At 38.0% G+C, this 22,867-nt stretch overlaps 1 protein-coding gene and 2 non-coding genes across 10 annotated transcripts in view; all 3 read right to left on the bottom strand.

Annotated features, from left to right (window-relative positions):
• Positions 1–22,867, bottom strand: part of CEP295 (centrosomal protein 295) — a 51,628-nt gene that overhangs the window by 8,183 nt on the left and 20,578 nt on the right. For 5 of the 8 annotated variants that reach the window (XM_025286163.3, XM_025286162.3, XM_025286167.3 and 2 more), the window contains 11 exons: positions 20,564–20,653; positions 20,320–20,423; positions 18,671–18,808; positions 18,106–18,203; positions 14,460–17,844; positions 13,307–13,460; positions 13,021–13,164; positions 5,345–5,497; positions 1,965–2,068; positions 1,392–1,494; positions 783–1,031 (listed from right to left, as the gene is read on the bottom strand). In XM_025286163.3, coding sequence (XP_025141948.3) covers positions 783–1,031; positions 1,392–1,494; positions 1,965–2,068; positions 5,345–5,497; positions 13,021–13,164; positions 13,307–13,460; positions 14,460–17,844; positions 18,106–18,203; positions 18,671–18,808; positions 20,320–20,423; positions 20,564–20,653 — 4,722 coding nt within the window. The remainder of the gene's footprint in view (positions 1–782; positions 1,032–1,391; positions 1,495–1,964; positions 2,069–5,344; positions 5,498–13,020; positions 13,165–13,306; positions 13,461–14,459; positions 17,845–18,105; positions 18,204–18,670; positions 18,809–20,319; positions 20,424–20,563; positions 20,654–22,867) is intronic. The other 3 variants (XM_025286164.3, XM_025286166.3, XM_025286165.3) reach the window with 3 other exon arrangements.
• On the bottom strand, positions 1,582–1,653 carry LOC112585328. The gene has a single exon (XR_003109801.1). It is a non-coding gene; the product is annotated as a small nucleolar RNA U2-30 (small nucleolar RNA).
• LOC112585329 lies at positions 1,802–1,881 on the bottom strand. The gene has a single exon (XR_003109802.1). It is a non-coding gene; the product is annotated as a small nucleolar RNA U2-19 (small nucleolar RNA).

The raw sequence follows: 22,867 nt of genomic DNA on the forward strand, positions 1-22,867 counted from the left end.
GAAAAAAAAAAAAAGACATTTATCTTAAAAGTAAAGCCTAGAAAAGTAGTACTAAGAACATATTCATAAAGGTTATTTTAAGGTAACTGCAACTCAACAAAATTACTTCCATTCCTCTCATTACCAGCAGATGCTTTCAAATTAAGCCCTATCATTATTTCTTATGCAAAAGTGGGGGGTGGGGGGGTTTCGAAACCCTTTGACAAATTTAAGTTTCCATTTCTACTAGCCTGATAGTCTTTATGGGGTTAATTAGGAATAAGATGCCATTAGGGTCACTGCTTTGCTACAATAAGCTTTGTTACTCTCAGGTCATTTGGGGATCAATTACTTAAGAAAAGCTCACTATACTGAGTGCTACCATGGGCCAGACACTGTACTTCATGTGTATTATTTCACTTTATGTGTATTATTTCCAACACCTCTTCTATAGAAGATGAAGAGTAAGCTGCCTGTGGTCTCAGGAAACAGTCATAGGGTCTGTATGACTTAAGTTTATGTGCTCAATACAGACAGTACTGCCTCTGTTGCTATAGGTAACTTTGCAAAGGTAAAGGAAGACCTGCTCATCTCTTCTACATGGTCTTCAGTCTGATTCCAGAGCTCCTTTCACTAAGTGCCCTCCTCAGTGTTTTCCATGTTACAATTGCTACAGCAAGCCATCAAAACACAAAGCTCAAACAATCACTACTTCTAACTAAAAAGGATCATAGGTTAAAAATGAACACTTAGTTTACATAGACGTATTTATTAAAAAAGTCTTACTTTTAAATAAAACTTACCCCGAAAGTCTGTTTTTTCAGTCATCAAATTTGTTTCATTAATGTACTTGTCTTTCATCTGTTGAATGTGTGTCTGACCAGATGTCAATGTTTCCACTGCACAAAAAAGAGGTTTATGGACGTCCTGAGAGTCCTGTCTTTGATAAATATCTTGTGTTGAAGGAACTCTAGAACTTAAAACATTTGTTTCCTCTTCTTTACCAGCAGGAGGTTCTTGTTCCCTATAGTCCACATGCTCTGGGAATGACTCTGAAAATGGGGTTTAATGAAAATACTTAATGGCTGGGTACTTCCTTTGAGACAGATTTTAGCAGACAGACATAGCAACATACATTGATAAAGAATCAGCACAACCAAGAAACGTGCTTGGTCGTTCCCACTGATATTAGCAGACCCTGCTCAATGTGCTATGGAGATTGATAGAGCATCACTGTGACTTCCAAACATGTTCAGAAGATCATACTGTCCAATATTGTAAAGACATGATTACTTTACTTTTGAGATTTAAAGAACAATCCCTCTCAGCACATTCTGAAAAACAAGGTTAGCTCTCATCACTGTACTGGTGCTTGACTTTCAATTTGTTTATAAATGTTTTGATACTCGTACCTGGCTCTGTAAGGCTTAAATCTATGTTTTCGTAACTTAAAAAACTCCCAGTGGAAACAGTTATTGAAGATAGTGGCTCATGATAAATTTCTTGTGTTTCAGCCTAAAAATGAAGGAGAACATTAGGCCACTGTGTAGGAAGAAATAGCTAGAAAACACCCAAATTGCCAACAGTAGCAGTTATTAATTCTGAGCTCAGATCAAGTGTAGAAACCTTCATAGTTATATAAAGTTCTGCAGTAAAATCTTTTCATCATTGCTCAGAACTGATCAGCCTTTCATACAAGCACACCCACAACCAACTCTCACTTACCCACCAATAAGCCCCTTAATTATCCAGTCACCTATACACACACACACACACACCCCCCCACCCCTTCATACCCCTTATTTTAAATTATTCTTTTGCTTCTCAGAACTACACAGATCACGCATCAGATACACTGGGTGGTCTTCTGATGCTCAGATTTGGCTACTTTCATCACTGATCCACTTCAGTAAGAGCAGATCTCAGAGAACACAGATGAAGCCAAGCAGCTCTAATGATGCAGGGCACATCAAGACATTACTAACCTTAACATCTAACTTCACATTTGGATCCAGGTACATATGACCTTCTCTCTCCACAGCATAACTTAATACTGCGTAATTCTCAACCACAGCCTCCTTGACTTTGACTAAAAGGGGGAGGGAGGAGGAAGGACTGGATTATGACAAATCAAATTCTTAGCAGCAGAGGGCATAATTTCCTGCTTTCCTACAATTTTCTTTTTTTGACTAAGAAGAAAAAACAATTCATGTTATTATTCATTAATAATATTTATAGTTAGCACATTATACTTTTTCATGGAAAACTGTGGTTGTCATTATTATTCTATGAATAAAAACCCTTTAGAAAAGAGCCAGTGTGACTGGAAATGCTTCTATCATCATTTTAAGTGAAGAAGCAAGAATATTCAATCATAAATACAGTGTGATCTCAAAGTTGAGAAAAATGTACATAATAAAGAAAGTGCAACCAGTGGTAGGACAAGGAGAAATTTGACTTCTTTATAACTTGCAGTGCTGTCTAAAATCAGAGGAGCATGTACTGCTTTTACTATGAATTATCATTCCTAATTACATTTGACATACTAAAAACACATACAAATTATACTATCTCACTATTAGTAATTTGGGTATTCTGAGTTAGTTTTTTTCTTACTTTCAATGGCCAACATTTGTGAGAAAGCTGGCCAAAGAATATGTCATCTGTGGCTCTGAAACAGAATAAAATTAAAACTGTTCCACCAAATATAAAATAAAATTTTCATCTCATTATCACCATGATATTAAGAGATAATGCTAATTAAATGTTTCTTAAGTGTTTATGTAAGAAATGTTTTCTAAGAGGTCACATATTGCAGGCACATATGTATCTATATATGTGTGTAGACAGATATTCATAAAATGATATCTATATTATGGATAATTAAGTAAAACTACAGAAAATTTTATATTTAAATATAATTTGTTTTTAAATACATTTTTTTACTCCTAGTTGAATTAAAAATATTGTGATATAATTTAACCATTAAACTGTTACTTGGTTGCTTCTATATAAGTGAAGAAAGTAAGAAACTTAATATTATTTTTTTTTTTAAGCAGCTCATCTCAAAAGCCAGTTTTGAGATGAGAAGTTAGGGATTTTTCATGTCAGAATCACAATTCTGTAACTGTTATTATCTAAAACAAACCAAAGATTCCCCCTGAGGTGGGTGGCCCAGGGTAGCATTTGGGCAGTGGTAAGAATTGAAAAATAAAAATGAGAGAGAGAAGCAAGGTCGAGTTACTTAAGATGTTGAAGAAATCAATGGATAGGTCCCTAAAAGTAACTGGAAGAGAAGTATCACTGGTTTGAAAACAGCTCATTGATAATAGGGACACAGTGCGAGGTTCCTAAAAAGGGGAAGTTACATCATTAAAGCAATGCCTTAAAGACAGTAATCTTCCCATATTGCTACAGGAAGGCAACATTTTCTGCTTTCCTGAGAAGCAAAGCACCATTTCCTGCTTTCCTACAAAAGCAAAGGGTACAGAGTGTAAAGCTAGGGAGTACCACCTAAAAAGCTGAGAAACCAAGGTGAGGTGATGACCTGAATCAAGCGTAGGGAGGGAAAAGACAGTAACAACACTAAGACCCTCCCTTCCAAAGTAGAAACAATACCACTCCAGGATAATTGTGAGAAAGAGACAAGCAGCCTCTGACAGCCAGGAGCAGACCTGGCACTACTGGCTATGCCTTGGAGTTCTCCTGGTAAACAGGTACAGTGTTACAGAATACAAATATTGGAGAAGGCCACTCTGTGACTATGATGGGTCAAAACAAAAATCAGACCATCAGTTCTCATGTCTGAACATAGACAAAACCATGAATACTGTCCAAACCACAAAAACAACCATCTCCTTATCATGGCTGACATGAGTGATTGCTGTTTAACCAATTACAGCTTTACTTAGCCTAACTCCATTATTCCTACCTCCTAGATAAGAATTTTGTAGGTATTCAATAATAGAATCACACTTGCTTCCAGTACTAATAAGCAAAGCCCTATTTCCTTGAACCCTCCCCAAAATCACCTAATAAAAGCCCAAGTCTTATAGTAACTCCTTTCTGATACCCTGTCACTAACTCACTTTTGGCTCTCCATGGTGTGCATGCTCTCTCACTGCAGCAAGTCAAAGCACACAGCTTTCTTATGTAGAGGTGTGTTCTCTGGTAGTCTTTGGCTAGAGGACACTGACAGGTAGAATGAAAAGGAATGCGAGTATTCACTGAGTGAGAGAAAGTCGCTCAGTCATGTCCGACTCTGCGATCTGATGGACTATATGGTCCATGGAATTCTCCAGGCCAGAATACTGCAGTGAGTAGCCTTTCCCTTCTCCAGGGCATCTTCCCAACCCAGGAATCCTCTTTACCAGCTGAGCCACCAGGGAAGCAAAGAATACTGGAGTGGGTAGCCCATCCCTTCTCGAACAGTGGATCTTCCGGACCCAGGAATCAAACCCGGGTCTCCTGCATTGCAGGTGGATTCTTTACCAATTGAGTTATCAGGGAAGCCCTTAAGTATTCACTGGCTAAATCTAAAAAAAATGCTAATAGTTTTATTTTAAAATTTCAAAAACTATAATTAATTGGAAGTTATATCTGTAGTTATTTCAATCTCCAATTTAAAAAGGAGATGCTGAAGTCAATTTCTCTATAAACTCCCATATAGAAAATAGGTCTTGCTCTTTTCTCATTCTATTAAACACTAGATACAACTAAGGTAACAGTTATCCAAGTGTAAGTGATAGCTAAAATAAGAAGAAATCTGCTTAGAAAAAGGCAACTTTTAAAAAGATACTTTAGAAGTAATGAAGCAGTACTGGAACTATGCTTTGTAGGGTCAATATTACACATAAAAAACAGCCTGTTATGCATAAATTCAAAACCAAGAAAATTAACATCAGTTGTCTTTGAGTGGCAGATTTTAGTCATTTAAAGTTTTTTCTTTGCAATTTGTTCTTTAATACTTTCCAACATTTAAAACTAAACATAAAACAGCTCATTTAGAATACCACAGATGTGAAATTACTTATTATCTAAATAAACTTCACTTTCCTTATTCAACTTTTTGAATATGGAATACAGGCTTCTTATGGGAAAAAATTTTACAGTATGTAAACACAAGAAATAGACAGTGAAACCCAATCTCCAACAAGGGTTAACCTGTACCAACACGTTGATTCTTATTTCAGACAGTTTTCAAATGCACGAACAGACTTTTCTCCTCTCATTTAACACTTTTACAAAACTGCAGTTTTACTGAAGTTATTTACTATTTTGCATTACAAGCAACGCTACAATAATTATCTTCCGCCCACATACTCTTGTGTACAGTAATTCCACTTTTGATTCCTTTTTCTCTCACCTGCTTTATTAGAGTCATCACCACAGATGTTCTCCTGAGCAACTGGGTGAAGATGACCAAATGGATCACGGTCCAGAGGGCTCCCAAGAAAACTTTGTTCTCGGCTTATTGAGACCCTTAGGGGGTCTCTGTCTTGATAAAAATCAGGTTTACCTGGGAGGAAAAAAAACTGACTTACTGGATGTTAGAAACTAATGTTTCTTCTTGAAAGTAACAAGGGTAAAAATCTAAACTCTTAAAAGTTTGATCAATGTATCAAGAAAAAGTAACTGCTTAACTTTCACACAGCCTTTACATTGTTTTACTTCAATTTTACTAAGTTTTTAATATGCCTGGAGAACTTACTAACCATTAATATTGTAAGGTATAATATGTATTCATAATGTAAAATTCAAAAACAGTCACAGCTAATCTGTGGTATAAGGGACCAATTCAGGTGTTTACCCTGGGGAGAAGAGAAAGAAGAGTTAATATCAAGTGTACAAAGGAAGAGTTTATGGAGTTCTCTTACATTCCAATTCCTGAGCTGGATGGTGTCTACCTGAGGGTGATTTTCAAAGTACTTATTTTTGTAAGTAAAATAAATAATTATGATTGAAATAATCACTTATGAAACAAAGGAATGGGAGACACTCAGAAATAGAAGCTAATTTATTGGGGGCAACTCCAGAAAAACTTGAGAATTAAGAGGCAAGGTGTATTACAAAATGAAGGTGTGTATTAGGGAACTGAAAACAGGTAGAAGGTTTAAAAACATGTACTTGGAAAAGAGCCCTCCCATCACTTGAGATTCCTGTCTCTCAACATCATCCCCAGAGAAGACTAAAGGTTTATTCTCCGGAGAAATGGAATCCTATACACTGTGATCAATTTTATCACAGACTCTCAAACTGGAGAAGTGTCAAAGATCACCTTCTAAGGGGAAAAGCGCCAGTGCCACAGCTGACAGGGTTCAAGCCTGTGTGGAGAGACCCTGATGGATTTCCAGTCTATCCTCTTAGCCATGTGGCCACAGCTACACTATGAAATCAGGGGGATCGGGCACAGAATGAGGCAAGGGTGCAGGGAAGAAAAAGAATGGCATAAGGAAATCAGGGGTATTGAAAGAAAGTCTACATCCTCTACCCTCAGGTCTGCCTCCATAGCACCAACAGCCAAGCTTGTATCAAAGCTGGAGGATCTTTCTTTGAAGAAACTAAACAGTAAATTGCTCAGGTAAAAGAACCACAGGTACTAAGTTGACAGTCCTCAATGAAAAGCCACCTTTTCCAATGAAATCCAGAAGTAAATAAGGTCCCCACCTATAAAATTTCCAATTAGCCATTCAGTGTTCCACTGAAATATGCAAGATTTTAGATTTTAAAAATTCTAAAATTTCACACAGGAGAAAAAAAAAACAAACAAGGAAGGACCTAGACAGAAAATACAGGAACCTGAACAAACAAAAACCTATAAATATTCAGTGTAGGTAGTATCTTGCATCCATAAAACAAGAGCAAGATGCTAAGAAAAGAAACAATCAGAAAAGAGGACAAACTTTTAGAAACTATACTTTGAGAGCCAAAATAAAAATTTCTAAGAATATTAGAAGAAAAAGCTGAGACAATGCTCCTAAAAGGTAAAGCCAAAATAAATAAACTACAGAGAAGAAATTTAGCTCAGATTTTCTCAACTTTATCATCACCCACCTAAGAAGCCTTTTAAAGACTTTTCCCCTAATGGCTTCCCAACTCTATGAAATTTAATAACTATCCTGTATATCTTTTTTTGTGGGGGAAGAGTAAGCATTTGGAAACTTTAATACCAGGATAACATTGCTTTGACATTCAACTACATGGTCTGTAACTTAACAAAATACTGGTCTGAAAAGATTGGAGAACACCCTGGTCCTTCAAAGACAGTTTCAGAAGCTCTGTTTTCAAAGACAAGGGATAGTATTCACAAAGTATGAAACTACAAAAGGTGAAAAATATTAAATGAAACTATTTTTACAAATACATGCATTATCTACAAATAAAAGTAGAAACATATTAACCAAAAAGAAAAGATTAAGTAAATAATTATACCATATATCACTTTATGTAAATTTGTACTTTGATACATAAAAAGTAAGACTTTTTCATCTTCCCCAAAACCAATTTTCACCCCTTTTGGAAGCAATAATAGCCTTGTCAAGAATGTATCATTCATCTCAATGGTGAAAAACTGAAAGCATTCCCCCTATCAGGAACAAGACAAGGGTGCCCACTTTCCCCACTAGTGTTCAACATAGTTCTGGAAGTCCTAGCTATAGCAATCAGAGAAGAAAAAGAAATAAAATGAATCCAGATTGGAAAAGAAGAAGTAAAGTTCTCAGTCTGCAGATGACATGATACTGTACATAGAAAACCCTAAAGATACTATCAGAAAATTACTAGAGCCAATCAGTGAATTTAGTAAAGTTGCAGGATACAAAATCAATACACAGAAATCACTTGCATTTCTATATACTAACAATGAAAAATCAGAAAGAGAAACTAAGGAATCAATCCCATTCACCACTGCAACAAAAGAATTAAATATCTAGGAATAAACCTACCTAAGGAGACAAAAGAACTGTACACAGAAAATTATAAGACACTAAAGACTTCAAAGATGGCATAAACAGATGGAGAGATATTCCATGTTCCTGGGTAGGAAGAATCAATGTTGTGAAAATGACTATACTACCAAATACAATCTATAGATTCAATGCACTCCCTATCAAATTACCAATGGCATTTTTCACAGAACTAGAACAGAAAATTTCACAATTCATATGGAAACACAAAAGGCCCTGAAGAGCCAAAGCAGTCTTGAGAAAGATGAATGGAGCTAGAGGATCCAACCTTCCTGACTTCAGGTTATACTACAAAGCTACCGTTATCAAGACAGTATGGTACTGGCCCCAAAACAGAAACATAGACCAACGGAAAAAGATAGAAAGCCCAGAAATAAACCCATGAACCTATGGGTACCTTATATTTGACAAAGGAGGCAAGAATATACAATGGGGCAAAGACAGCCTCTTCAATAAATGGTGCCGGGAAAACTGGACAGCTACATATAAAACAATGAAATTAGAACACTTCCTACACCATACACAAAGATAAACTCAAAATGGATTAAAGACCTAAATGTAAGACCAGACTGTAAAACTCTTACAGGAAAACATAGGCAGAGTACTTGGTGACATAAATCAAAGTAAGATCTTCTATGACCCACCCATCTTCTAGAGCAATGGAAATAAAAACAAAAGTAAACAAGTGGGACCTGATTAAACTTAAAAGCTTTTGCACAGCAAAGGAAACTATAGGCAAGGTAAAAAGACAACCCTCAGAATGGGAGAAATTAACAGCAAATGAAACAACTGACAAAGGATTAATTTCCAAAATATACAAGCAGCTCATACAACTCACTACCAGAAAAACAAATAACCCAATCAAAAAGTGGGAAAAAGACCTAAACAGAAATTTCTCCAAAGAAGACATACAGATGGCTAACAAACACATGAAAAGATGCTCAATATTGCTCATTATTGGAGAAATGCAAATCAAAACAACAAGAAGATATCACCTCACACCAGAACGGCCATCATCAAAAAGTCTACAAACAATAAATGCTGGAGAGGGTGTGGAGAAAATGGAATGCTCTTGCACTGCTGGTGGGGATTAAATTGTACAGCCCAAAAACAGTGGAAGACAGTATGGAGATACCTTAAAGAACTAGGAATAAAACTGTCAATGACCCAGCAATCCCACTCCTAGGCATATACCCTGAGGAAACCAAAATCGAAAAAGACGTATGTATCCCATTTTTCATGGCAGCACTATTTTCAATAGCTAGAACATGGAAGTAACCTAGTTGTCCATCGACAGATGAATGGATAAAGAAGTTGTGGTACATACACACAATGGAATACTACTCAGCCATAAAAAGGAGTGCCTTCGGGTCAGTTCTAATGAGACAGATGAACCTAGAACCTATTATACAGAGTGAAGTAAGTCAGAAAGAGAAAGAAAAATATTGTATTCTAACGCATATATACGGAATCTAGAAAAATGGTACTGAAAAATTTACTTATAGGGCAGCAATGGAGAACCAGACATAGAGAATAGACTTATGGACATGGGGAGAGGGGAGGAGAGGGTGAGATGTATGCAAACAGAAATATGGAAACTTACATTATCATATGTGGGGTGGATGGCCAACGGGAATTTGCTGTATGGCTAAGAAACAAACAGGGGCTCTGTGTCAACCTGGAGGCGTGGGATGTGGGGGAAGGCGGGGGGAAGTCCAGGGGAGGGGATATATGTGTGCCTATGGCTGATTCAGGTTGAGGTTTGACAGAAAACAACAAAATTCTGTAAAGCAATTATCTTTCAATTAAAAAAAAAAGAATGTATCATTCAATTTCCAACTAAAAGGTGTTCCCACAAATAGAGAAAATGATGTGATCTGAAATTATTTTAGTGGTGTTTAGTATTTGGCTTAGTTTCTACTAAAATCCACTGCCAACTACAGAAGCAAATACAAGAAGCACCAAGGAGGCTTGAAAAGTGACTGTGTCTGGTGAGTAGGATTAAGGGGTGAGGGGTGTGTAGGGGCAAGAAGAAATGCTGTCTCATGCTGTAATCTTTTAGCACTAGTTGCCTTTAATTATGTGATTAAATTACTGCCCAAAGAAGTGTGATAAAGGCTATGACAAAAGCTCCCAAAGAGCACACGAGAAGGACACGATAGTCCAGGCAAAGTTTATGCCACAAAGTGGCACCAAACTCAACCCTGAAGGGAGAGAGCAAGATGATGAAGGCCCTGGAGGATGAAGCTAGGGACTTAAGACTTAGTTTAGACTTACCCTCCAGTCAAGGGGAAACTACTGAAGAGTTTTAAACACAGGGCAATAGAGGCAAATTACTCTGAGTACACCATGGAAAAATGAATGAAAGTAATGCTAGGCTGGAAACAGGGAGACATGGGGGTTTGTAACTATAAGCAAGGTGAAAAGACAGCCTGCAGAATGGGAGAAAATAACAGCAAATGAAGCAACTGACAAACAACTAATCTCAAAAATATACAAGCAATTCCTGGAGCTCAATTCCAGAAAAATAAATGACCCAATCAAAAAATGGGCCAAAGAACTAAATAGACATTTCTCCAAAGAAGACATACAGATGGCTAACAAACACATGAAAAGATGCTCAACATCACTCATTATTAGAAAAATGCAAATCAAAACCACTATGAGGTACCATTTCATGCCAGTCAGAATGGCTGCGATCCAAAAGTCTATAAGCAATAAATGCTGGAGAGGGTGTGGAGAAAGGGGAACCCTCCTACACTGTTGGTGGGAATGCAAACTAGTACAACCACTATGGAGAACAGTGTGGAGATTCCTTAAAAAACTGGAAATAGAACTGCCATATGACCCAGCAATCCCACTGCTGGGCATACACACCAAGGAAACCAGAACTGAAAGAGACACGTGTACCCCAATGTTCACTGAAGCACTGTTTATAATAGCCAGGACATGGAAGCAACCTCAGTGTCCATCAGCAGATGAATGGATAAGAAAGCTGAGGTACATATACACAATGGAGTATTACTCAGCCATTAAAAAGAATACATTTGAATCAGTGCTAATGAGGTGGACGAAACTGGAGCCGATTATACAGAGTGAAGTAAGCCAGAAAGAAAAACACCAATATAGTATACTAACACATATAATGGAATTTAGAAAGATGGTAACAATAACCCTGTATGTGAGACAGCAAAAGAGACACAGATGTATAGAACAGTCTTTTGGACTCTGTGGGAGAGGGAAGGGGGGATAATTTGGGAGAATGGCATTGAAACATGTGTAATATCATATAAGAAATGAATCGCCAGTCCAGGTTCAATGCAGGATACAGGATGCTTGGGGCTGGTGCACTGGGATGACCCAGAGGGATGGTAATGGGAGGGAGGTGGGAGGGGCGTTCAGGATGGGGAACACATGTACACCCGTGGTGGATTCATGTTGATGTATGGCAAAACCAATACAATATTGTAAAGTAATTAGCCTCTAATTAAAATAAATAAATTTAAATTTTAAAAAATAATAAATTAAAAAAAAAAGAAAGAAATGACAGCCTTAATTAAAAGGGCAGTAGTGGGAATGGAAACAAGTGAATCAACTGGAAACGGTAGTGGGAATGGAAACAGAGTGGATCATCTAGAACTGAAAAGAGCTGGTAATCTGTTGGGTGTTGGAGAGGTACAGACAAGGAAACTGTTAAGACTTACATCGGGTACTTTTCATTGAAAAAGGGCTAAAGGATAAGGAGATGTAGGTGAAGGAATATATAGCTTTCCCTTCTAAGCAAGAGGACATTTTTGCAATCTCAAACACAACTCATTAATTTACAGGAATCAATGGTGAGAAATTCCCAATGCTCAATCTGAATCAGAGCAATCACCATTCTAGTCCTGAATAGTTTTGTTTACCAAATAGTGCAAAATGAAGCAAAACTTCCAAAGCCTAGTAATAAACAGAATACTTACTTTATGTTATAATTTCCATAAGACATAAGAAGAAAACAAAATGTGGAATGACTCTTAAGAGTTATTCAGAATCTCTACCTTCTTAAACTCTTTTAGCCAGAAACAAAAGTACAATATTTTATGGCTTAAGACCTAAATGGGCTTCCCTTGTGGCTCAGCTGGTAAAGAATCTGCCTGCAATGGGGGAGACCTAGGTTCAATCCCCAGGTTGGGAAAATCCCCTGGAGAAGGGAAAGGCTACCCACTCCAGTATTCTGGCCTGGAGAATTTCAGGGACTATACAGTCCATGGGGTTGCAAAGAGTCGGACACGACTGAGCAACTTTCACAAGACCTAAATAGCTAGTATCAATAGTAAACTTCCATATACCCTTCTATTAACAAAGCTTATTTTTCCCCTTCAAAGAGTCTGCTTTGATAAATTTGATCAATAAAACTATCTGGTTGACTGTAAAATCTAAAAACAATTATAAAACGAAAATAAAGCTTTTATTAAGGATCACCAGGAGAAATTTTTCCAGATAACTGGATCTCTGAAGAAGCACAGAAAAGAAATATGCATGTTCTTAGAGCCAGGATTTTAAGCACCATAATTATCCTGTGAAAGATACAGGAAAGGAGCAGTGAAGGTACTGAGGTGAAAGAGCAGTATGTGAAAAGAGAGAGAGAGAAAAAAAAAAGAAAAGAGTTATATCCTAAAGAAACTGGTTTAGGAAGGAACCAGAGAAGGAAATGGCAACCCACTCCAGTGTTCTTGCCTGGAGAATCCCAGGGACAGGGGAGCCTGGTGGGCTGCCATCTACGGGGTCGCACAGAGTCGGACACAACTGAAGCAACTTAGCAGCAGCAGAGGGAAGCAAGAATGTCCGAATAAGGAGAACAAAGAATTTCTGTCTACAATAAATTGCTTTCTCCCATATATAAAGTATTTAGTTACCTAATGATGTATTTCTTTAAGTCCACGTTTTAAATACTGTTTATATAAACCACTTTTTCCCCTTCATGAGTATTCACAGTCTACGTTTCTTCAACAGCCACAAAATATTTAGCATCCTGAAATAACTATAGAAAACTAGCAAACTATGAAAAAATCATTTTATCAAACCAACTTTTTACCTAGTATAGAAGTTCTGCCACTTGTTGGTGATTCTACCTCTTGTATGGCACTAAGTTCATGTTGGTTCAAGTCCAATCCACCTCTTATTTTTGCTACAGGTGGTTTTGAGGATTTCCTACCCAGTTCTTTGTCCTGATGCACACCTATCAAGTCAAAAGACAAAGTCAGGCACAATACAGATGTGTTAACACAATGAACTTCTTCAACTAGCAAGTGCAGGAGGTGAAAGCAAAGAATCATCATCAGGATAATGAGTACAACAGAATGCAATTATTAGTATCTTACCACTTTGCTTGGCATTACTACCTTCTGAAAGGAGCTGATGATTATCACAGTTGCTCCTGTCTGCAGGACCAATGTTTTTTTGATCGTGGAGATGAGGAAGCCATTCTTTGAGCTTCTGGGTTTCAAAATCATTTTCAACTGTGGGCTTACTTTCCTGAAAAAGTAGATAGATGAGGGTGGGGATGACACAGGATGAAAGGTCATGTGAAGAAGTTATTAGATTTGTAACTTCTTCAATTAGTACCTCAAGCAAACAAACAGTTCCAACTACATTATTACAAATTTATCTACAGATTAAAAAAAAATTAGAAGTACTTCTAGTATTGAAAGGGTAGTAATTCCACTGAAAAGAACCACCAGTCACAGCCTTGAACCTCAAAAACAGCCTCCACTGTACCTTTCAAGATTAGACTTGAGTATCCCTAGACCTCACATTCTCATGAATTCAAACTTCTCCTGAGCATTAAAGGAACTGTAGAATTCTGTTCAGGCTAACTCATAAATTTAGGAAACAGTCTTAAAATACAATAGACACATTCATATATAGGGAGATATACTGTCTCCCATATAGAGAAACTATGAATAGAAACCAGAGTCCTCTCAACAATTCAGTCACAAGCAGCAGGTCCAAATGTCCATCAGCCTAAAATCACACCACTTTTATACCAGGTGTTAGTACTGTCACTTAAAGAAAAAGATGGTACTCATTTTGATCCTATACAAATGTCAACAAAGTGCTCTAGAGAAAGCAAAGTCTGCTATTTGCCTAAGAGAAATTCTGCTAACTAGTTATTTTACAATTTAATCTTGTGGTAAGCTCAAAACTCTTTATAACAAAACTTCAAAACATGGCCTACATTTTTAATGATGTTTGCATTTGGTTGTATCAAACTACTGGCTGAAATTAGTTGGGCTTCAAGTAACTATTAACCTCATAAACACCATGCAAGGCAGATGAATTTTTATGTTTTAATTCCCATGTTATTTAAGGTAGAAAATTAAAGCACAGTTAAGTTCAAACCACTTACTCTCAATAACTAATAACTTATTATTTCAGCCTAGGAGTAAAATAAGTATTTAGTTTGGCTGAGTTACCTGAGTCATCGGGTTACTGGTGATGTTTAATTCTTAGATATTCAAGTTTAAAACATACCTGGCTGTCTTTGAAGAAATCCTTCAGAGTCTCCTGATGTTTCTGTGTCTGTTGCTGCAAGGCTGTCTGTGTTGGTACAAGCAATACTTCTTGGGCTTTCTGACTAAAAGGCAGAAGTTCTTTTTGTAGCTCCAACTGCTTCTGAAGTCCCGAGTTATCTTGCTGAGCAAAGATGGGTTGTGAAAAACTCAAAATTCTATCTTGAAGTCTTGGGCTCACAGAAGCACTAGAGGGAGCTGCACATTCAATCTTGGCTGAATACAATTCACATATGTTTTGAGATTTTACCTCAGCAAAGGGTAGTGGAATAAACGAATGTTCTCTTTCCTTGGGTGGAAACAAAGAGGGAACAGGCTGCCCAGAAGCATCACCTTCAATCAGTTTTGTGTGATTGCCTCTTAGCAGTTCTTCCTGGGCCTTTTCACTAAAACGTAGTACTTCACCCTGAAGGCCCAACTGTGTGGACACATGGTCTCGCTGAGGCAAAACAGCCTGGGATAAATGCAAAGGGCTCTCCTGAGGTCTTAGAATCTCAGGATGACTTGAGGAAACAGCAAGGTCACTTCTAGCTGGAAAACACTTTGGCATTCCTTCAGAGTCAGCAACAGGCAGTGCTACGTGGGATAAGGATGAAGAGGTAGTGGTCTGCTCAGCTGAGACCCCTTTTTCCAATTTACTTAGTGTTTGCAAAAGGAATTCTTCTTGGACTTCCCTCTGTATATCTAACTGCCGTTGATAGGCCTTTAAATCACCATGGTGAGGTTGGAGACAATGCTCAGGTGACTTTCCCTCAAGTGTATACTGTCTGGGCAAAACCAACTCTCTTTGTTCTTGTTGAAATGTGACTGGATAATCTTGTTGAGGCAAAACAGGCTGTGGTAAACCTAAAAGTCTATCAGGCAACCTTGGTATCTCAGAATGACCTGAGGAGACTATATTATCACCCTTAGTTGAACAAGGTTCTTGGATTCTACCAGCTTCACTAGGAGGTAATGGAGCAAAAGGAGGCTGTATGACTTGGGGTAGGAAGGAGGAGGTGCCAACCTGCTCGGGAGACACTCTTCCCTTCCACTCACCCTGTTTGTGCAAAAGAAATTCTTGCTGAGCTTCCTGCCTAGACTGAATGATGGCTTCCCTCTGTGTAGCTAACTGTTCTTGGAGTGACTTCAGGTTATCTTGCTGAGGCTGGATAAGCTGTGATAACTTCCAAAGTCTATCCTGCAACGCCGGGATCTGAAAACGGCTTGAAGGAGTTCTACTCTCACTCTCTGCTGAAAGAGGTTCCCAAGATTCAGCAGAAGGCAATGAAGTGAGAGAGAGCTGCCCTAACCGGGGTGTGAACGAGGGGCAAGTCTGTTCAGAAGATACATTCCCTTGGGATCTCTGGCTGAACTGAAGGGCCTCCTCTTCTCTGTCTAACTGTTCTTGCTGTCCTTCCAAATTACCTTGCAGAGGTTGTGTATGTCGTGAAAATCCCAGAAGTCGTTCCTGAGATCTTGGGATCTTCCAGTGGCTCAAGGGAACAGTACTGTCACTCCTGAATGACATGTATTCCTGGCATCTTTCAGAGTCAGCTACCTGAGACAAAGAGGTGCCAGTCTGTTCAGAAGGGAACATTTTTTCTAATTCACTTTGTTTGTGTACAAATTCCTGAGTTTCTTGTTTATCGCCAAGTAATACCCTCTGAAGGTGTGACTGATTGTGGAGTGCTGTTAAATTTTCCTGCCGTGGCAGACTATACTGTGGAAAACTAAGAGTCGCATCCTGAAATGCTGGCATTACCAAATTACTTGAGGGAATAACACTATCCCTCTCAGAGAAATAAAAGTTCTGAATTCTCCTAGGCTCAGTTTTAGCTGAAACTTGTGAAGCAAGTGAATGGTGAGTGACCACTGGCAGGAACAAAGAACTCATCTGCACAGACTTAGCGTCTTCCAAATCCCTTTGTTTACGTGAAAGTAATTCCACTTGGGCTTCATGCCTGGCCTGGAGAGCATCCCTCTGTGTAATCAGCTGCTCTTGGAGCAACTTCAAACAATCGTGCAAAGGTTGGAACTGTTGTGGGAAACCTAAAGACCCATCCTGAGATGCGGGCATTTCAGTCTGGATTGAGAAACGCTCCTTCTCAGTCTTAGATGAATACTGGTCCTGAATTTTTCCAGACTGAGGACCAGCAGAAGGCAGTGAAGTAAATGTATGCTGAGCTATTTGAGGTGGGAGAGAAGAGGACCCAGTCTGTTCAGCCCATACTCTCCCATCCAACTCATTCTGTTTATGCACACATAATACTTCTTGGGCTTCCCGCCTAGCCTGAAGGCTGTCCCTCTGCGTTTTTAACTGTTCTTGGAAAAATTTAAAATTAAGCCTATCCTGAAGTTGTGGGACCCCAGGATGGCCTGAGGAAACTCCAGTCTCTTTCTTGGTTGGAGAAGATTCCTGGATTCTCCTTGACTCAGCTTGGGCTGAAGGCAGTGAAGCAAATGAATTCAGAGGTACTAATGGAAGGAATATAGAAAGGCCAGTTTGCCCTTCCAACTCTTTCTGTGTACACAAAAGCAACTGTTCCTGAGCTTCCTGTCTTGTCCGAAGAACTTCCTTCTGTAGGTCTAACTGTTCTTGGAGAGCCTTCAAATTACTTTGCTGGGCTATGATATTTTCTGAGAATGGCAAAGACTTATCCTGCATTTGGCCAGCTACAGAGTGGCTTACAGAAACTACACCTTTGCTAGCAGTTGAAAAGGGCTGCTGGATTTCTCCAGACTTGACTTTAGTAGGCAGAGAACTAAAAGAATGCTCAGCTACCAATGGTAGGAATGAAGATGGTTCTATTAACTTAGAAGATACATTTTCATTGTTCTCTGAGAACACTTGCTGGGAGTCTAAACTTTGAAAAGCTGTTGCCCCAGATGTTTCAGCTCTTTCTCTAGCATCCTGTACTGTCAGTGGCTTATCATGTGATAAAGCCCTTGAAAGCGTTTGAGAATCTTTAGCAACCAATTTGTAGTCTCTCTGTTGTACTTCAGTCTGTGAGAGTTGCTTCTGGTGTTCTTGTGATTCCAAAGCTTGCTTGGCTAAAACATCTGAAGTGATTAATGCTTCCGTTGTTTCTACCTGTCTTTGTGGAAAGCGATTCTGTCTTGAAACCTGAGAATCTTGCTCTAATTTGGAGATCTGTACAGGTTGTTTGTTAGGACTCAGCTTGGGTCTCTGACCTTGATCCTCATGTTCTGATGGAACACTGGGTCTTTCAGATTTTGGCGGTGGCACTGATGTAACAGAACCAGGCATCACTGGTGCAGCTGACATGGATGGGTACTTTCCTCTTAACATGGTCTGATATTCAAGTAATCGTTTCCTGGCTGTTTCAACAGACTGCTTGTGAAACCTACCCAAAACAAACAAACATTACTCTTTTTTGATGAAAACAAAAACAACCTACATTCTCAAGTATTTATACATTACATTCAATCTAGGGATGGCCATAATCAAGGCAGAAATGGAACAATGCTATTAACATTGCCCTTTGAGAAATCTACATGTCATAGTTCTAAAGGGAATCCTGGTTAAGATCTTCATATACACCAAATAATAAACCCTGAAAATGTAGCCACACAATATCACATAAAAACTGTACCCTAATTAATACCTGTTTTGCTGTAATAGCTGTTGCTGATAAATACGAATCATCTGTCTGTGTCTATCTTCATCAGAATGTACGGTGTATGATGTTGGAGCAGTGCTGACCTAGTAAAAGACAAAGCTACTAATTAAAAGGCAAATACAGAAACAAGTACTAGAGTATTTTACATAAACTGAAGTTCTATAATTGTAAACTTCCATATAGCCTTTTTTTTTTTCTTAAATAAAAAAGACTGGCACTTCCATTGTTGAGAAATGAAGTAATCTGTCACTCTCGTTTAGTGTCAAGGAAGTTCAAGAGCTCAACATACATACTGCATACAAGTCATGGTCATTGTATTAGCACTGTCTAGAAACCGAAAGATGAAAGTCATCAGGTTTGTATAAACTTACTTATACACACACACATATATATATATATAAAAATCAGGTTTGTATAAACATATACATATATACTTTAAAAAAAGATAATCAAACACAAATTAGAATGGCGTTTTACTTTTCTGAACACTAAGATTGATTGTTCTTATCCTCCAACAGTCTACACAGTGATGAGATTTCCTGCATCCTACCCCAGTCTGTTGAGTTTTTTTTCTTTTTTCTTCTTCTAGCTGAGCTCTGAAGCAATCAGTTTCTAATCTTAACTTCTGTTGTTCAATCTGTTCAAGCAATTCCAACTGCTTTTGCTTCTGTTCTTCTATTTCCATTATCTAAGTAACAAAAATACTACTGATCTATTAACAACAAACTCATACCAAAGTTTACATGCATTACAATGAAAAGTAATAGGTCTCATCCCCAACAGTACCAATTCTCCAAGAAGAAAGTGGTGATATTTTATGTTACTGCCACTGCCAGAGGGAGGAAGGGAGTGAGATGGAGAAAGGGGAAAGGAGAAGGGAGAGAACTAAAAATAAACATATTAACTATTTCTATTTCCTGGGAGCACAGGGAAACCTTGATCACCACTGAAGCACCACTTCCAGAGAAGTAGCAAATTCTGTGTTCACATCTTTAGCTCTTATCTTGTTCTCGGTAAGGATAATGCCTAAGAAATTAAATATCAAGACCTCCCACAACACTTTGATTTCTTAGACATACTCGTAAAAGGGTGCAGTTATCTAGAAGTTAAATAACAGTATAGTGAGCAACATTCAGTCTCTACTGTCAGGCATGAAACAGATGGGAAGACAATGGCAGAGGGATGATAAACTCTAAAATTATACCAACACACACACACAAATCCAAGAAATAAAAACATCTATGTTAAAGTAACTACGATTCATGAGGACAAGGACTAGTCTAACTGGTTGCCCCCTAAATCCAACACCTTCTAGTCCTTGAAACATACATAAGAAACAAGGAATAGACAGAAAAAGGAATCTATGTGAAGCTTTATTAAGCAGCACCCTTCTGCTAGAAATGATCTAATTTTCAAAATTAAAAATGTCTCAATCTGATACTACCTATTCCTCATCAAGCAAGAGTGACTATAGCTGAGTTTCTGTCTTTACCTTCCTTCAATATGGTAGTCACTAGCTACATGTGACTATTAAAACTTAGAGCAATCCAAAACAAAATTTAAAATTCAGTTTTTCAGTTGCACTACTCATATTCAACAGCCCACATAGCTAACAGTTACCATACTTGACACAGATATGGAATATTTCCATTACTGTAGAAGAATCTATTAGACAATACTGCTTTACAACACAGATTAGAAAGCATTTATCTGAGAAAAAAACAATGGCTCATAAGATTATCAACCCTCAGATGTATTTTTATAAAAGCTATGACTATAAACTGATTGGCTTAGTAACAATTAGCCTCTATCAAGTTAATTTGTATTAAGAAAAACTTTTCATTAAAGTAGAAGGGCCCAATATTACAGTTGTAGAAGCTGAATTAAAATTTTTTCTTTGAAAAACAGCCTTTCAAAAAAACTCTTGGGATCACAAAGTCCAAATGTTTAATATCATGACAGGGACTCAGTTATTCAACAAATATTTATTGAGTACTTACTATATATAAGGCATTGTACAAGAAACTATGTAGGGTAAATTGACCTTTAAAAAAGACAATCTCTGCCTTTATCAAATGAATGTGTAAGGTAGAAGAAATGGTATCAAAAGTAGCCAGATTTTAAGACAAAATCTGGTCAAACAAAACTATAGTACCCAGGGGAAGAAAGAAACCTTTAAAAATAAAAATTTCAAATTACCTGTTTCTGCCTTGCTGCCATTCTAACTCTGACTGCTTCTTCCTGAGGATGAAGTAGAACTGAACTTGGAGCTACAGCTATGATAGGCTGAGTGGTTTTCATTTCTAAGAGAATTCCCAAAGCAAAAATTAGTTTCACTAATTTAATACAACTGTAATGTCCTTTGTTCATTTATTACATGTAATTTTATTAGGAAAAAGATGTGATGAATTAAGTTCGCTTAAGAATGTGAAAAAAGAAATACCTTGTTCCTTTTCAGAGTCTGTACTAAATGAAAGTGGTTTATCTTCACTAGTAAGTGGTCCAGAGTCAATTGTTAGCATGTCACTTTCAACTGTAACAGATATATTATTATTAACATAGTATCACTGTCAAAATTAAATCTGAACAATGTAACAAAAATCTACATTCAGATTATCACTGGTCCACCTGAATGTCTTATTTAGTTAAGATCCAGCCACCTTCCAGATGATCACATATTTTATCTGATAAACTCAAGTCAAACACAAAAAGAAAATAAAGAAGATACAAGAAGATGTAAGACTAAAATTGTAAACAAAAAGGAAAAGCTGAAAGACAACTGACTTAACAGTTTCAAACACAATAGGAAAGCATAAAAAGAACAGAGGAAGTAAGGTACCAAAGTGTAAAAAAAAAAGGCTGAAGAAATTTAAATGTATCTTCAACATACTTAGATATTAGGATTTTTATTATTTATGAAACCAGAGCAGAAAGTTAAGTTAAAGCAGTATATGCTGATCATATCAGGGTAGCCAGAAACTGCGCGGAGTATCACCCACACATTCACGCAGCACCTACGTATGTGCTGCATGCACATGTACCTGGTCAGGAAGGAAAGGCCTCAAAACGGGTTTTATGGGGCAGGTGGGAGCAAAACGTTATATAATCATCTTAGAAAAAAATTATAAAATTAGAAACAGTGCTAAGTACTATATAAGAAAAAAAAAAAGAGGGGCTATACAAGAGAGTATTTCAGACAAATCTGAATCAGACTAGGAGCTCAGATGAGATTTCCCTTACGAAATGGCACTTAAGTGGACATTTGAAAGGTAAGGAAGAATCAACCAGGTAAAGAGTGTGAGATGGACAGGAAACCTTTCCAGACAGGTCAGCAGGCATTAAGGACCCTACGAGGATTTAAAAAAAAAAAAAAACTTGGTTCGGATAAGGGGAAGAACACAGTCAAATGAGGCTAGAGAAAGATTACTACCCAGGCCCTTTTCCAAAATTACTTGGTTATAGATTAAAGATGAAAGTGTCGCCTTGTATTAAATGCCAATGCCATATTCTTTCTCCTGCTTCTCACTCCTTTTTACTGCTTGCCCCTTCTCTAGACATCTTCTAAATGCCCGAGTTCCTCAGATGTCTTATAAGCCCTTTTCTCACTGAATTCTTTCCACTAAGAGTTCTTCCATGCCCATGTGCTTGAATATCATATGTCTGACTTCCAAACTTATCTCTCTTTGCTTTAAGCAGATCAATTAAGTTAATAAATACGAACTGAGCACTAGTCTAGACTCTGGGGATATAGCAATGAACAAAATCAAGTCCTACATTCCAGGACTGGAGTCCTGGCACTAGTCTAGACTCTCAAGGCACTAGTCTAGTCTCTGGGGATATAGCAATGAACAAAATCAAGTTCTACATTCCAGGACTGGAGGATGAGCAAAGTGGAGAGGGGTAGGTGTCAAGACAAGAAGCAAATGAGCAAGAAAGAAAATTTACGGTCCATCAGATGCTAAGAGCCATGGAGCAGAGGTGACAGGGAGTGAGGACTATGGGGCTGGGGGAAGGTATAGAAGTTTGACATTTTACATCAAGTGGCTGAGAAGGCTTTATTGAGAAAGTGGTATCTGAGCAAGTATTTGAAAGAAGTGACAGAGTAAGCCATAAATATACCCAAGGGCATCCCCCTCCCCACCCAAAACCAGCACTTTCAAAGACCGTATGATTTATATTTGCTGTGTTGGAAAATTAGCCAGGAAGCCAGTGCCTACAGTGCAGTGGTTGGGGAAAAAATGAAGTCAGAGCGACAGTGAGTAAGGGAAGTAGTGGGGAGGGGTGTGTGGGGAGACCTGATGCCACTGTAAGAAAAACAGTTTTCCTGAAGGAAATGGGTAGTTGTTGGAGGGCTTCCCCCAAAGGAATGACGTAGCTGACATGTTTTAACAAGATGACTCTGGAAAAAGATTACTGCAGGAAGGTGCAAAAGCTATGCCTAGAGAGGAGGTTAGTATAGACAAGAATCTACACTAGAGAATGAACGTTACTTACACAAGGATGGTAGCTGTAAGAAATGGCTGGACTCTGGATATATTTTGACCATAGGATCAACAGGTTGATGATGATTTGGATGTAGAATACAGAAGAGACAAACCAGAATGACAAGCTTTTTGGCTTAAGCAAGAGAATTTTTTGCCACTTACTGAAATATATGATCATAGGAAAAGCAGGTATAGGGCAGGAGGGGATATCAAAAACTTAGCTCTGGAGAAGTTTAAGATGTGATTCGATGCACGAGTGTGTG

The sequence above is a fragment of the Bubalus bubalis genome, chromosome 5, assembly GCF_019923935.1.
Source record: "Bubalus bubalis isolate 160015118507 breed Murrah chromosome 5, NDDB_SH_1, whole genome shotgun sequence".
Classification (NCBI taxonomy): Eukaryota; Metazoa; Chordata; class Mammalia; order Artiodactyla; family Bovidae; genus Bubalus; species Bubalus bubalis.